The sequence below is a fragment of the Marmota flaviventris genome, chromosome 2, assembly GCF_047511675.1.
Source record: "Marmota flaviventris isolate mMarFla1 chromosome 2, mMarFla1.hap1, whole genome shotgun sequence".
NCBI lineage: Eukaryota > Metazoa > Chordata > Mammalia > Rodentia > Sciuridae > Marmota > Marmota flaviventris.
Window position 1 is genome coordinate 16,537,522 of NC_092499.1, and position 16,433 is coordinate 16,553,954.

General features: G+C 44.4%; 1 protein-coding gene across 1 annotated transcript in view; it reads left to right on the top strand.

Moving 5' to 3' along the window:
• Positions 1-16,433, top strand: part of Kcnk10 (potassium two pore domain channel subfamily K member 10) — a 79,183-nt gene that overhangs the window by 61,614 nt on the left and 1,136 nt on the right. Inside the window, exons 6-7 of the mRNA XM_071607393.1 lie at positions 9,542-9,728; positions 15,002-15,144. Coding sequence (XP_071463494.1) covers positions 9,542-9,728; positions 15,002-15,144 — 330 coding nt within the window. The remainder of the gene's footprint in view (positions 1-9,541; positions 9,729-15,001; positions 15,145-16,433) is intronic.

The window sequence follows — 16,433 nt, forward strand, 5'->3', positions numbered from 1 at the left end:
TCTAAAACTGGGAATACTTTTCTGAAGAAAATATCTGCAATGATAATACCTAAGGGTAGACCACTGTTGACTGCTTTATCTCATGGAGTCTGTATCCGGGAGCCAGAGTTTTGCGATGCCCACTTTTGCTTTCATGTGCATGGAAGGTAAAAATATACTTTAATCATATTAAACTCTTTTACAGGGTTTGTATGTAACTTAATTCTTTTAAAAGAAAAAAATATATACTCAGTAACTAAAAACCGGGACTTCTCTTATGTGTGTTCAGTGATTCAGATAGGTTTCTGCCTAGCCATTCTGATCAAATCCCTTCTAAAATAAGAACAACGATACTCTTTAATAATTGCAGTTGAATGAAAGATTAATAAACAGATAAATTGTGTGTTTATTTATTTGTCCACAATCCATGTAAACTTGGAACCTAGAACCTCCCTGAGGCATTTGTAAGCAACTTGGATGAGATTCGAAGAGGACAGATCTCTCCGGTTGACAAAGTATCCATCCTGGATGATTCTGCCTTGAGGCTGTAAATGCAGATTTCAGGAGCAGAAAACAGCCAGTGTAAACAAAATGCGAGTTCACTGGAACTTCTTGGTCTTCTAGCAAGGCTGTTTCTCTCCAACACTAATCTTGAACCTTGGATCATTTGTAGCTACTCCCTTTCCCACAGTGGTGGCATCTTGAGGTATGGATGATGAATACGGGCACTGTGATGGGAAAACAGCTCAACAGTGCCTTTTGGCCGCTTCTCTCACTTTGTGAGGTCATTTCATAGGAAATTACATATTATGCAATTGCCTTTGTGACATTTAACGCTTATCTTGCCTCCTCCAGCTCCGTGAGCTTGGGGCCCATTCTGAAGTCCGCACAATACCCGCCAGAGGATGGTGCATGATGAACATGAACCGAATGAAGGAAAGTCACAGAGCTCAACTGCCTTCATAGCTGGAAAAATATCCTGCTTAAGAATTTTCTCAGCTCTGGATGTTTCTGTTGATTTCCCTCAAAGCAGGGATTCTCAGTTTACACTCTCTCTCCATCTACAAAGCGGTACTCTCTTCTTACCTAACCTGTTCCCAGTAGAAGTAGAAAGCTCATGCATAGCTCTTTCTCTCTTCTCTCCATTTTATTTCTATCTCTGAAACAATCAGCACAAGCTTAGGCGAGAGGCCTTCTTATATCTTAAGGAAAATTCTAGATCCCTGTGCAAGGGTCTGGTCCTTCCCAGACTGCTGCACCCAGGGCTCAGGCTTCCTTACGGGCTTTCCCAAATGCCATACCTCCTTGTAGGAGAGCACCCTCAGCAGCAGACTCGCTCAATCTTCTTCTTACATTTTTGCTTTTAATTACATGTTTCTCCCTGGTGAACATCCACAGTCTACAGAAGGCAGGTTGCCTTCCCTTTAGGAGAACTTACTGTGCGGCAGATGTTCTGCCTGTGCATTTTATACTTTGAAATATTTTTCCTCAATTATGTTCCTAAATTATTCCTAAAGACTTCTTAATTTTGTTTCTCATTGCTTTCTTTCTCTTCTACTTCGTATGTCTTTTCCCTGTAAGATTTCTTAATGCTTATTTCATTATTCTTTGTAGTTTTGTATGCATAAGCATCCCTATGTGCTTGCATTAAAACTGTTTGTCTGACAGTCTTCAGTTTCATCCATTTACTGGCAAATGCCATAATTTCATTCTTCTTTATGGCTGAGTAATATTTCATTGTGTATATATACCACATTTTCTTTATCTATTCATCTGTTGATGGGCACCTACATTGGTTCCACAGCTTAGCTATTGTGAATTGAGCTGCTAGAAATATTGATGTGGCTGTGTCACTGTGGCATGCTGATTTTACATTATTTTTATATATACCAACGTCATCTAAGCAGAACAAAAATTAAAAAAAGTATTTGAAAAGAAATAAAGAAATGAGGAGCTAATTTGGTGGGGGGTATTGTTTAATTCCTAGGCGTTTTTGTAGTTATTGACCCAAATATGGCTCATTTTGGAGGCTTTAAAAAAAAACCCAAAACCTCTTCTAATAGGCAAAATAAACAAGGATACAGAAAATGCATGCCTGTTTTTCACTTACTTTGATTCCTGGGCAGCCCAGCAACTCACAAATGCCTTCCCTCTGAGTTACTCATACCTGAGTGTGGGGAGTGAGGAGCTGGAGGATGAGAGACTAGAACATTCCTAGATAATTCACCGTGGAGCAAGTGAGCCTTTCACTCTACCTGGTGAGTTTTGCTACTCTATCCTGACTCCAAGCCGTGCTCTCCCTGCTCCCCTGCTCACTCCAATCCCTGTGCAAGGGTCTGGTCCCTCCCAGACTGCTGTACCCAGGGTTCAGGTTTCCTTAAGGGCTTTCCCAAATGCCATACCTCCTTGTAGGAGAGCACCCTCAGCGGCAGACTCACTGCAATCTTGTTCTTACATTTTTGCTTTTAATTATGTGTTCCTTCCTGGTGAACATCCACCGTCTACAGAAGGCAGGTTGCCTTCCCTTTAGGGGAGCTTACTGTGCGGCAGATGGTCTCAACTGTTCCCTCCTTCACGGTGAATAATCCAAACTCTCAAGAACTTTGCATGGTGAAATCAGCAGAGTCCTGACTTGGTCAGTCTGTCAGATGTTGCAGAGTTAGAAGCTGATGGAAGACTTTCTGCTAAAAAAACAAAAACAAACAAACAAAAAACTTCGTACCAGGAGTACGTGTGTGTGTGTGTATGTGTGTGTGTGTGTGTGTGTGTGTGTGTGTGTTGGATGAGGAGGGTGAGGGAGTTGAGATGATCTGGGACTTTGAAAGGGCCCCATAGGTAGCGTCCCCTCTTTCCCATCCCAGGTCTGAGTTGCTTAGAAATAAGATAAAGGAGATGACAGATGGAAGCATAATATTACTCTACTCTCAATACTGGAGAATATGACATATCTGTGGCCAGATGGGTTTCCTAATTCAACCCTAGAATTAGGAGACCACAAGGGCACTTTTGGGGGGAAATTTTAGCCCCCAAATGAAGGAGAGAGGAAGAGGGTGAATGCACAGTTTCTGGGTCAAAATAAGAGCTGAGTGGCCTGGGTGTTGCCCTGGGTGGAGCTTCCTGTACAAGGAAGGAAACAGTGAGGTGGGGGAGGGGTGAGCATTTGTCCTGTGGGGGATCTTGTGCCCTCTCTGTGGTGCCCTACTTAGCCAGTGAGCTGTGGCCTTGAGCCTTGTTAGCCAATGGAAGAGAAGAGTGAGTCCACCTTTCAGCTGTCTATAGCTGTGGTTCTATTACTATAGTATTATTGTATGCTGTGTGTTCAAAGAGGGGGAGGGACATTGTTCCTCTTGCTGCTGAAATCTGGGTGGACTACGCTTAAAAGTCTGGATAGGCGAGCAGCTGGGCAGGGCATCGGTCAGGACTTGGTCCACATGGCTCAACAGCAGGTGGCCTTCTTTCCTTTCCATGGACCTCCCTTTCATGCATCAACTAAAGAGAAGGCCTGTTCTTCCACGGAGGCCTGGTCTGCATGCTTCCCACATGTAATATGATTGGCTCATGGGCCATTCCAGCCTCTGGGACGTGGCTTTAGATGCTTGGTTAACAATGCTCCACAGGTCATCCACTACAGTTGGCACACACCAGAGATACAAGAATAGTATTCTTTTCTTCGTCTCTCCCAGGTGATGGAGGAAAAAAAAAAAAACTACATTGGAATGTCATTAGATACTAAATTTTGCCTTCAGTATTTACCAGGACAGGATGTCATGATGGGCACCTGACACAGGATTTTCAGCTGAAGATTCAGGTGTTGCTAGCCTTCCCTTGGCTTCTGGAATTGTTGTTCATGAAGAAAGAGCCTAACTTTCCTCTCTCCATTGCCACGTCCTTTGCAACTGGAGCAGACTGTGTGGCATATGAAGTTCTTAGGAATGATGTGCTAGATGAATTAACCAGTTGAGTTTTGAATGCAAAATCGTGTGTTCCAGTAACATATTATTTTCAAATGTTAACAGTCACCAACTTTCAAAGATTTTCATTAAAGTCTTCCCAGAGTGGAATAGCTCAAGAGTTTTTAATTTCTGTGAACTTAACTTTTTCTTCATCCCAGATGCACCTACATTGTCAGACCAGTGATGAATTGGCCAATCTGCTACATGTTGCAGCGTGACTCAGAGGCTGGATATAACTTCTTTTTTTTTTTAAAAAAAAAATGTAGATATTATGCATTTGTGTACTCAGCTTTGGAGTAGGACATATCCAGCAGTCTCCATGGAGATTTTACTACACTGTTCTCACTGATGTGTGTTTATCCACCACAGAGATGAATAGCAGACATTTAAAAGCTCTCTTCAAGTTTATAGAATTGCTGGTTGTGATGCTGAAACTATTAGCTGTAAAGGGACCTTTTAGAAAAAAAAACCATAATAATGTAAGAAAACAAACTCAATTCTTTTGTGAGACAGTCCCTGTCCCTATTATCTTTCCATTTTGAGAAGTTATCCTTGGTTCAGTTGTATTACCATGGTGACAAGTTTGCATTTCGACCAGACCAAACTATAAACTAGGGCTCTGCCTCTCTAGCTCCTGTCCTAGGATTTTTATTGCTGTGTCTTTGAATATGAACTCTCCAGTGTCCTGACTGAAAATCACACCCTCCCCCAGCCACCACCCCCAAAGTGTTCAACCAGACAAAACCATCTGGAGCGTTAATGTTAGAATTCTAAGAAATCCCACAAAGATGCGAAGAGGGGAGAGTACTAGAGAAGAGTACAAATCAAATGGAAAAAAAAAAAAAGAGCCCACAAAGGAACAGATATATTTGTGCTCTTTAAAATAAAACGGCTAAGTCAACACAAACAGGCAGGGAATTGTGCTCGGTGATAATTGGCCGTGTGGCTCAGCCCTCTGAGGTCTGAACGAGTAAACACAGCTTGAGTTGTCCATGTTTACATCCCTCTCTCCAAGGGGACCTCTGAGTGCTGGTCATTTGCTCCTTGGGATAATTACATATATATTTTTTTGCCAACTAAATAAACTCTCCCGGAGATGGATTTTGAGTTCTTCAAAATGCCTACAGCCAGCGTAGGTCAGGCATGGGAGGTGGTTTTGCTCTGTATTATTTGTGCAGGGAGCAGGAAAGAACCCATCATCTGCTCTAACCAAATCAACAAAGTGTGTGAGGACAAGATTGGGGCAGCAGGAGACAAGGAGCCTGTCGCATCTGCCTGAATATCATACCAAACCCAGACAACAAAGATGGTCGCCCGAGGACACCTTGGCTCTCTTAGATCTGGGCTCCTGAGAGTTCTGTGGGATGCTCTGCTTACGGTTAAACGAGCAGCATGGTTTTGCTTAGCAACTGTGCGGGGGGAGCCCTGCTCTGTTAGTAAGTGGCTTGGGGAGGCAGAGAGGACACGCACGACCGTGTCTCTCAGGGGGTCCTCTGCAGCTGGTTCCTGATGTCCCAGGCATTGACTTCAATTCTGAGCAGTTTTAGAAGGATGCTAAAAAGTGAGGGGGAAATAAATTGAAAGACAAATACAAAAGCTTCCAGAATGGTGAGCTGAGAGTGTCCGAGAGCCGAATGTGGAGTTGGCACTGACAGACCAGGGGAGAATGAGGACTTCCCAAAAGGAGGTACTTATAGAAGATAATGATCCAGGAAGGCACAACCAACATGGACCTCCTGAAGCTCCACAGAGATTCTCTTCAGTCAGATATGAGGGAACATTCCTTAGCAGCAAAGAGAAACACTTAATCTGGAACTGCCGACATCTAAGGCCAAGAGTCCAGCTTTTACAATAAAAATGCCTGTTACAACCACTTACCAGACCCAGTGCTAAGCTTTTTTACACATATTTTTTTTAACACATATTTAATCTTCCAAACTTCCCGAATAGATTGGGTTCTTTTATCTCCATTTTATTGGGGAAGAAACTAATGCACAGAGAGGCTGAGCACCTTGCTTGAAGTCACCCAGCTCTCTAGCAGCAGGGACAGGACTGTCTCAGGCAGTCTGCTCCTCAACTCCATGTTCTCAAACACCATTCCACAGTAGGAGCTAATGGGAATCAGTGGCCTGAACACGACACGTGAGATGGTTTGTGGTTCTGTGGTGAAAGCTACACTTTAAAACGTTTGATGAAGGCCACAGTTTTGTTGTTGTTAATGTCTAGGGGGGCAGGAAAAAGCAAGAGTGTCCAGAATAACAGATAAAGCCTATGCCCACACATTATCTTTTTATATTGAAGTACGGGGAAACACATATTTTCATGCATCTACACAGGTGTGAGATATTTATTTCTTGTTATGGTTTAGATATGAGGTGCTCCCCAAAAGCCCACGTGTGAGACCATGCAAGAATGTCCAGGGGTGAAATGATCACGTTATGAGAGCTGTCACCAAATCGGCGGATTAATCCACTGGTATGGATTTACTCTATGGTGGTAGCTGTAGGCAGGTAGGTGTGACTGGAGGAAGCAGGTCACTGGGGATGTGCCTTTGGGGTTTACATTTTGTCCCTGGTGTGAGCTCTCTGCTTCCTGTCTTGTCATGTTCTGAGCTGTTTTCCTCTGCCACTCCCTTCTGCCATGATGTTCTGCTCTGCCTCACCTTGCTCTGGCCCAGAGCAAGGGTCAGGAGACCACGGACTGACCCTCTGGAACTGTGAGCCAAAATAAACTTTTCCTCTTCTAAGTTGTTCTTGTTGGGTCTTTGGGTCCCAGCAGTGAAAAAGCGGACTCAAACATGAAGACATTTAAAATACCCCAGATAATTAAAATGCTCCAAGCATTTTCTGAGCATCGCCCTTGGGTACCTGGGAGAAGCAGCCCAGGGACACACTGGTTGGCTCGGGTGGTGAGCAGAGAAGTGTTCACCTTGCTGATCAATTCTCCAGTAGACACTGCAATCAAGACACCAGCATCTATCTAGCCTTGGTGACACTTTCTCTTCCTCCAATCAAACCCACTCCGGCCAGTCACTGTCGTTCCCTGGCCTATCTGAGGAAGCCCGGGCAGATCGTCAGCTTCCTGTGCGCTTCAAGCCCTTCTTTGCCAATCTCAACCTCATTTAGCTTGCAATTGCACTCACATCCTAATTGATGACTTAACAAGCGTCTCACAAACATTTAATTCACTTTAATTTCATTATGCGTTTGAGGAGGGCGATTTATAGAAGGGGAGACGTTGATGTTCCCGTTGCCAGCAATTAGATGAGCTTAATGATCTACGGTGCAGCCTCCTTTTGGGCTTTGAACTTTGCCTGCATGTTTACAAACAAAACTAGCCTAATAAGTTCCTGGGTCCCCAGAGGGGCTCAGCTGCCCTCACAAAGCCCTGCCTTAGTATCTGATATGGAAATTCATGAGAGGGCAGAACATTCCATATGGTGCTCAGGTAATTCATCTTGTCACGATTCTTTCATGTGTGGAAAAAAATTGATATTTTCATATGCAGTTCCAACAACATCAACAGATTGTGATTTTTTTTTTCTAGTGTGGCTTTTTTGAGGAGATGAGGAGGGGGCAGTGGAAGAGTACAGATCCCATTTGATAGACTGAGCACCCTGCCAGGAGTCCAAGCGCATGACTCCTTTGTATACTTCTTTGACTTTCCTGGACGGATCACCCAGTGGCTAGTTCTTACTCTCAGTCTTCCTTCCCAGAAGGGGCTCGGGGTGGCCTGCTCTTCAGTGTGAGTGAGTCTGGTGTCCCGTGCGAGGGAGCCCAGCTTGGCTTGGTTTGCCGAGTTGCTGAATAACTTGGAAAACTGTTTCCATCTTTGTGCACCAGACTGAGGGTTAGCTCCACCAGAATTCTAATCTTAGCTCTGTCTCTCTGTAGCAGCAGCATATTCATGCAAGTCCCCTAACCCCTGTGGGCACTCATTCTGCATCAGTAAAGTGAAGTACCTGAATGTGCAAGCTTTTCTGCTATGTGGTTCTTGGCCTTCTGACTCACCAGAAGGCCATGAATAGGAGGCAGACGGTTTGATAAAGATTTCCTGTGTCGATAGCTCCAAGTGCAGTTGCTTTTCCTAAAATCAATTTAGGCAATATAGACAGACCATGCACTCTGGTATTGAACATACATTTCTTTTTAAAATTAATTTCTTCTTGGTACATTATAATTGTACGTAATGGTGGGATTCATTGTGATATATTCAGATACGCATGTAACATGAACTTGGTCAATTCCATTCCCCAGTGTCTTCCCTTTCCCTCCCCCTCCCTCTTCCTCTCCTCTTCTGGTCTCCTTCTAATTTCATGAGATCCCCCTTCATCTTTTTTTTTTTCTCTCTCTCTAGCGTCACCTGTGAGAGCAGACACACAGTCCTCTCTGAGTCTGGCTCGTTTTGCTGAACGTGATGCTCTCAAGTTCCATCCATTTTCCAGCAGATGACATAATTTCACTCCTTTTTATGACTGAATAAAGCTCCATTGTGTATATATACATCACATTTTCTTTATGCACCCGTTAAACATATATTTCATTTATTTATGACAGCGTGTGGTTCCAAGGACCCCTGATGACAATCTTCAGCACCAATTCTGAGAGTCTGGAAAAGACCCGGAGGGTCATTCCACCAAAACGCCGCACCGTGTTCTGGGCGCATGGAGGTGCTTCCCAGTGATGCTGTCTGTCTGTCTACCTCTCAACCCCTGGCATGAGTCCTTTGCCCCCCATGTCAGTCTAATTCCCATTCTTAAAAGTATGTTTGCCACCAAACTGCTGACTCTTTCAAAAGGTGCCATGAACTGAAGCTCCTTCTGCCCCTTTAGACAGTGACCCTGTCATTCTGAGCCCCGTCCTGTTTCTTCTGGGCCAACATACACGAAGGACGCAGCACCAGCTCAAACAATTATTTTTAAAACAAAAGTGTGTGATAAGTGTACAGCCTCCGTGTGGGGAAAGAGGTTGCAAAACACCAGTGCTTGGCCTGAGTTGTCACAAATGAGGATGGATGTGGCTATGTTTTCCCTTTCATTCAAACACTTAGTGGGCCTGATTCCATTTTTTTTTTTTTTTTGGTGAAGAATGTTGGCGACCGTCCCATTACCTCTCATAAGCCAATCAGGTCTTTCTTTCCCCCAGCATATTCTTTGAAAAACTAGTCAGGAAAACTAGACGTAATCCATCACTGCCAGTGTGGAAAGAGCTCCATCCCCCTCCCCCTTTCTCCCTGAGGGAGGGGTCAGTGATGCCCCATGAGGCATGGCAGCAAGGCTTTCTCGAGAAAGAACTGTGTTTGCACTAGTGAGGAAGAGAGAATCAGTATCTGGGCTGCAACTGTAGGATCATGAAAGGAGAATTCAAAGTGTGAACTAAGCGTGACCTGGTGTGCAAAAAAGGCGTCAATTTTGAGGAGCCTCAGATCCTGCTGGATCACCTGAAAACTTGTGTGTTTTTCTAGGAGAGAGACCGCAGCTTTCACCAGCTTCCCTCAGAGCAGCCTATGATTGAAGAAAGCTTAAAAGCCACTGACCTGTGCATCTGTCTTCTGAATCTAGGGTGAAGCCACTGACTTGCCTATCGGTATTTCTCCTTTGCTCTTCCTAGAAAAAGCAAGTGAGTCAGACCAAGATCCGGGTCATCTCAACCATCCTGTTCATCTTGGCTGGCTGTGTTGTGTTTGTGACGATCCCTGCTGTCATTTTTAAATATATCGAGGGATGGACGGCCTTGGAATCCATTTATTTTGTGGTGGTCACTCTGACCACGGTGGGATTTGGTGATTTTGTGGCAGGTAAGCACCCTGGGCATCCCAGTCACTGGGGTCCTGGTGGGAAAAAATCATCTGTGTTTTTTAAAATCACAATAGCGGATATTTGCGGAGAAGCCAATGAAAATGATTCCATGTCACCACTGCTGGGCACAGGTTCTTTTCAAACCCCTTTGTCCTATGTGATGTAAAGAACAGAGGGTTTTTTTTTTGGTGGGGGGGTGGTGGGAGGTGGGTACCAGGGATTGAAATCAGGGGCTCTTAATCACTGAGTCACATCCCCAGCCCTTTTTTTGTATTTTATTAAGAGACAGGGTCTCACTGAGTTGCTTAGCACCTCGCTTTTGCTGAGGCTGGCTTTGAACTCATGATCCTCCTGCTTCAGCCTCCCGAGCCACTGGGATTATAGGCGAGCACCACCACACTTGGCGGCAGAAGAAAAGAAAGTCAGCCTCCTTCTACTTGGGATGCTTAGTGCCCATATATGAATTATGCAAGAGCAGAATGAATTTCTCAGGAATCTAGGTCCTATCAGTGTTGTTAAGGGAGCTTGAATCAACTCATGAAGGCTGTATTTTCACAAGGCAAATATGAAACTTGAGAGAAGTTAGCATGGAGTGACCTGCAGGCTGAGCTTCCTGATACTGACATGAGATCCGCTGCCTCTGGAGAAGTCGTTCTGGGTATGCTCATGTGCAAGATTTAGGGCTGGGAGATGAGCACTGTCTAGAGGCAGCATAATTTATTCCTTAATCTTCATTGTAAAAATAGAAGTCAATGAACTACATTTGAGGGAGTGAAAGAAAACCACCATCAATTTCACCCAGGGATGGGGAGTTTAAAAATGAATCAAGACTTGGCTTCGTAGTGCTTTCCCAAGGTGTGGTAGGAAGGCAGGAATACCAGGAGGCTTCTATTCCACCTCCTCCTTCTTCCTTGTAGGTATGGTTCTAGATGTTTAGACAATTGATCATTTTCTTTTCTTTAAAAAAATTTTTTTTATTTGTTGATGGACCTCTTTATTTCATTCATTTATTTATATGTGGCGCTGGGAATTGAACCCAGTGCCTCACACATGCTAGGCAAGCACTCTACCACTGAGCCCCAACCCCAGCCCAACAATTGATCATTTTCTACTTCAAGAATTGAATGCTTTGATCAAACAGTGCCATCATAAGTTCGAAATGGTTGGGCAGAGTGTGTGTGTGTGTGTGCGCACGCGTGCGTGCATGTTTCTTTGATCAGTTCCTGGTCAGCAGCAGCCTTCACATTTTGGAGGCTGAGCTCCCAGGCAGGCTGTACTTTGTCTGGTGTGTGTTCCCATCAGTGCCTTGAATTCTCCATGTGGTGTAGTGAATGTAAGGAGGATGGGTAACTAGTCTTTGGGAATCTGGTAAGAAATGTTGGAGGCTGGTCAACAGGAGTATGGGTGCCTCCATGTTAATTTTACAACATAGATAACTGACAGCTCCAACTGTGCAGATGAAGACTGAGGCCCACTTTGTAGAAATGGTAGTGTTTTCCTCTCTTTCCTTTTTATGGGCTATAGGTGAGGAATTAGCAAAGTCAAAGCGATTAAAAGTTATTTACAGAGCTGGGGGCAGTGGTGCATGTCTGTAATCCCAGTGACTCTGGAAGCTGAGGCAGGAGGGTTGCAAGTTTGAGAACAGCTTCAATTAGCGATTTAGCAAGACCTTGTCTCAAAATAAAAAGGGTCTGGGGGCTGGGCGTGGTTGCACACACTTGTAATCCCAGCAGCTCGGGAGGCTGAGACAGGAGGATCTTGAGTTCAAAACCAGCCTCAGCAATTTAGCAAGGTGATAAACAACTCAACAAGACCCTATCTCTAAATAAAATACTAAACAGGGCTGAGGATATGGCTCAGTGGTCAAAACTGGTGTAATGGGGATGTGGCTCACTGGTTAAGCATCCCTAGGTTCAATCCTCAGTACAAAAAAAAAAAAAAAAAATTACAGAATGCCTGGAGCCTGGCAATCTTTCCTTGTGCATAATGCTCAAGCACTGCTGACTAGAGGCCCTAAGCTTTGGAGAGAAACTACACAGAGAAACTGAGAAAAGTAACAGGAACAATTGTAGGTGTATTAAGTATAATTTCTTAGCATCATCCATAGCTGGAACATGGGAAAATTCATCTGAGGTTCCAATCTAAAGTACATTTGTGTAAGGACAGATGGAATTTAGAAGTATTTCAAAAGTATTTTAAGTATCCCCAAGCATAATTTCCAATGGGTTGTGCTTCAGATACCACTGGGCTGTCCCGAGGACTATGTATTATCAAATATTTGTGATGAACCTTTCTCTCTAGGCAGTTAGCTCAATTCAGTCTGTTAACCTGAGGGCACAAATAGCAGATCCTGAGGAGGGTTGAGATTTTGATACAGATGCTCTTCAGATATGAATTACTAGCCACTTGGACTGAGCAATGTGTGTATCCTACACAGTCCTGGGCATCCACACGGTTTTAATGTCCTTGCTTATCAGTGACTACAGAGCCATATTTCCTTTGTTTCTGCAGAACAGGTGCTTAATTATTCACAGTGTTGAATGTCATTAAATCAGGTCTTTCTAAGTTCCAGTTTCCAGGGCTTACATAGACCAATATGGAGAACACACATCTCACTATCCTTTCATGAATACAGTCATCTCTGCATCCACAGGAATTGGCTCCAGGACCCCTGCAGTTGCTAACTCTGCAGATGCTTCAGTCCCTTTCATAAAAACAGCATAGCATTTGCATTCCATCTATGCACACCTTTCCATAGGCTTTAAATCATCTCTAAATGACTTGGCATACATAATACAATGTAAAAGCCATGTAAAACATCTCTAAATGACTTGCCATACATAATACAAGGTAAAAGCCATGTAATGATTGTTATACTCTATTGTTTAGGGAATAATGAAAGGAAAAAGGTCTACGTATTTAGGTCAGATGCAAATTTTTTCCCCCAAATATTTTTGATCCACTTTTGGTAGAACCCATGGATACATAATGTGTAGATTCGGAGGGCCAGCTGTAACTCTGAGAGTGACAGGGAAGCCGGCTCAATCATGAAAACAATATTCATGACTGATCGTTGAGAGTTGCAGTGATCTGACATGGTCACATGTAATCAGAACCTCCACCACCCAGGAATGAGCTGGTTTATTTTGTAGCTGACCCACTCTGGGACAGCCCAGGGACATACTGGGAGCACACGCCAAACTTCAAGTTCCCACTGAGCTGATGAAAGGATCTGGGAAGGGTGGTTCCTGCATTGTTCTGGGGACACCCTGGGTTGGGCAATAGTGACTCGGAAAGGTAGATATTTACTCTCAGCCCAAAGGAGAAAGCTATAGCTTTTTAGCACAGAAACAAAAGAAACCTCAAAAATCACTCAATGTTATAGAAACTCAGATTGTATCCTAAAGAAAGCTGCGAGGAGAGCTGCTGACCGGGGACTGGACACACAGCCCTGAGGCAGTGAATTTCTCACCTTAGGAGGTGGTAGTTAAAGGGTTATGGAAAATAATATTCCTACAAGACAGCCCCCACCCCCTGGGGAAAATGGAGGGACAGTGTGGCTTGGCAGGAGGGAGAGGAAATTAGTTAAACCTCTCCCAGTACATCCTTTCCCAGTAACAATGGGTCTGAGGGAGAAAGCCAACTTTCACCCCTTCCTGGGTTCAGCCCCAGCACCTCCACCAAAAGCAAACATTCACCCCTTCCCAACCACAATGGGTCCTAAAGGGAGTGGGTGAATACTGAAACACTGGGCCCTGGACTTTCGCCCTCTCCCATTGCAGATGAGTCCTGGAAGGAGAAAAGCAAATAGTGAAGCTTTAGGTACCAGTGGGTCCAGAGGAAGACAATAAACAGTGAACACCGAGTCGTGAGTCCTTCCCAGGGACAAGGAGTTTCAAACTTTTTACAACGGCCTTCCTGAGTTAAAATTTTAACCTGAACAACTAGGTCCCTGACTGTCCAAACGGCACATCCGCAATCTCCAAGGATTAATTCAAGACCTTATTGTAAACTATAAAACCCAGACTCCTTCTGTAACCCAGGGGCCATTTCCACACTTAGAAAGTCAGCCTTCCTGTGCCTGATGGGTAGACTTCACTGCAGAATAAAAGAAAGCTTGCTGTTCCGGAGGTGTGCTTCCCATCTCCTTCCCTCCTTCTGCCATGTGCTTCCGCAGTAGCTGTCAATCCCTTTCTGGCTGCATTGCGGTGTGGGTCTGAGGGGGTTTAGAAGAACCACAGGGCCTAGTGTCTGACCACCTGTAGGTGGTGATAGATGTGGTCACAAAGGAGACAATTGGAAAGCCTAGCAATCACTCATCACCTAATACTGTAATTCCTAACATACTGCTAGTACCTGTCACCTTGGAAACAGCTCCTGCCTGCTTTGCTGGGTAGCAGTGCTGCCGAGAGTGAGAACCAGGCTGCTGTCAGTCATTCCACTGAGCTTCCTCACTTCCTTAGGAGAGTGGGCTGGGCTTGGAGCCTGTTTTGCACAGCTGCCCTCAACAGTGCTTGCAGGAAGGCTGGAATAAATGGGCTAATTATTTGGAATAAATGACTTGTTCTTTCAATGAAACAGCTAGTCAATACCATCAGGCAACTGGCCAATTGGGTTTGATGGATTTTTAACTGTAATCCTTATTTATAAAATAAAGGGATTGGACTAGCTGGCCTCACAGGTCCCTTTTAGTTTGAGTTTATGATGATTCTAATTGCTCAGCCTAATTGACCCTTTGGATTAGCATCATGTAAACACCATCTCTTAGCATTAAATCGCTAATTCGAAGATCAAAGCCTCCGCAAGGCCATGGTGCCTAATTCCACCCATCTCTTGGTAGATTCATGTGCACTTCAGATAGAAATGGTTCTAAGAGTTCAAAACCACCTGGGATCATTTGAGGATTATTTGATTTTTATTAAAATAAATTTAGAGAAGTGTAAAAGAAAAGAATGACAACTGCGTCTGGGCTGAGGTGCCTTAGGCTGAAGTCATTCATCCTCCATGCTCAGGTGGAGAAGAGGAGGGTCAAGTTGGCCGCTGACGTTTGTCTGCTACAGGTATTAAGGTTGGTGATCAAGAATCAAAGTCGAGACCCAAGTCAGGCTGTCCTGGGGAAGGGACCCACAGCTGTCCTTCAGTTATACAGCAAGCTTAACTGCTGAGTGTCATATGATGGTGTCAGAGCATCTCTGCCGCATGGGCTGGATACGTTTGTTCTGCAAAGACCAAATGCTAGATGATGGCTAAAGTAACGCTTGATTGTTTTCAGGGGGAAACGCTGGCATCAATTACCGGGAGTGGTATAAGCCCCTAGTGTGGTTTTGGATCCTGGTCGGCCTTGCCTACTTTGCAGCTGTCCTCAGTATGATCGGAGACTGGCTGCGGGTTCTATCCAAAAAGACAAAAGAAGAGGTAGGCCCCCCTTTCCAAACTACAAGTATTCCTGACATCAGATTAGCTGCCATCAGGAACTGCCTCCTCTCTGTGGGTTAGAGGGTCCTTGGCTCCAGGCAGGTCTCATAAGGCTTTCCAGTTTTGAATCTTTACCTCAAATTGACTAGAAGAGCCATTATTTCGAGAACCTTCTTTTGGCAACTGAGAAAATATGGTGATTCCTTACCAGTCCATGAACCCTAGGGATTCTTGTAAACAACAACTGATTTTTTAAAAAAAGGTAAATGAAAAGGGGGGAAAAAAGTAAATTAAAGCAGACTCAGGCAGAGGGAGATGTGCAGTTGTCCCTTTTCAGCAAATCAGACTCATAAGGAGCCTAGGAGAGCTGGCCTGTCCTTCAGGGCTCAGGTCGGTGTGGGAGTGCAGCCCAGGTGTCTCTGGGTCCATTTTCTATGAGACCAAAGTTGTCCAACAGTGGCCTGCCATGGGGAAGTGGAACCAGCTGTCCCCTTTCATTTGTCTTTTGTGTCTGCCCCAGTTGTTGGACCCACAGAGACAGATTTATCCCTATGGCCACTGGCACAGTCTTTACTCCTGTAAATTTATGTGAGAACCCACACATAAGTGAGAAAAGGAAAGATGAATTTTGTGGCTTTAAAAAAAATCATGTAGTTCTCTAGGAACAGAGGAAAAGAAATAAGAAAGCAGGACAAATGGAGGAGAAAGAAAGAGCTAAATGAAAGAAGGGAGAGAGAAGAAAAGACAGAGCAAGAGAGGGATGGTGCCTTTAAGGGGAACTGTTGTCCTCCTTCTACATAAAGGGCCCCAGGAGAAAGTTGCTGAAGGAGAAAGTTCCCCTCTCCTTCCTGGGCCCACATGTTCCTTTTCCTGGCTGCATAAACACTGTCAATGCAGTCTGATTCCCCAGATGGCTAACTGATCAGCTAACCAAAGAGGAGGGAATGACATAAATATTGACTTTCCTAAATGCAAAAATTTGAGTCACTTATCTCTATAGGGAAGGATGGGACAAGTACCATCTGCCCTGTTGATGAAAGGCCAAGAAATTTGGGTGCTGATCCTCTGGCAAAACTTCACTTTCTAAGAATATAGGTTCTGTGGACGTTGGCAAAACAGGTCCCCTTTCCTGCACCCTGAACAGGGAAATTTGGTCACCATTTGCCCAGGAGGGTCTTCTTCAGCCAGGGCAAGCCCGGAAGCCTATGCATTGACCAAATATAGGGTCAGAACCAACTATCACATTTTCCCCAGGACACTCCCAGGCAAACTGGGATGAGTTTCTCATC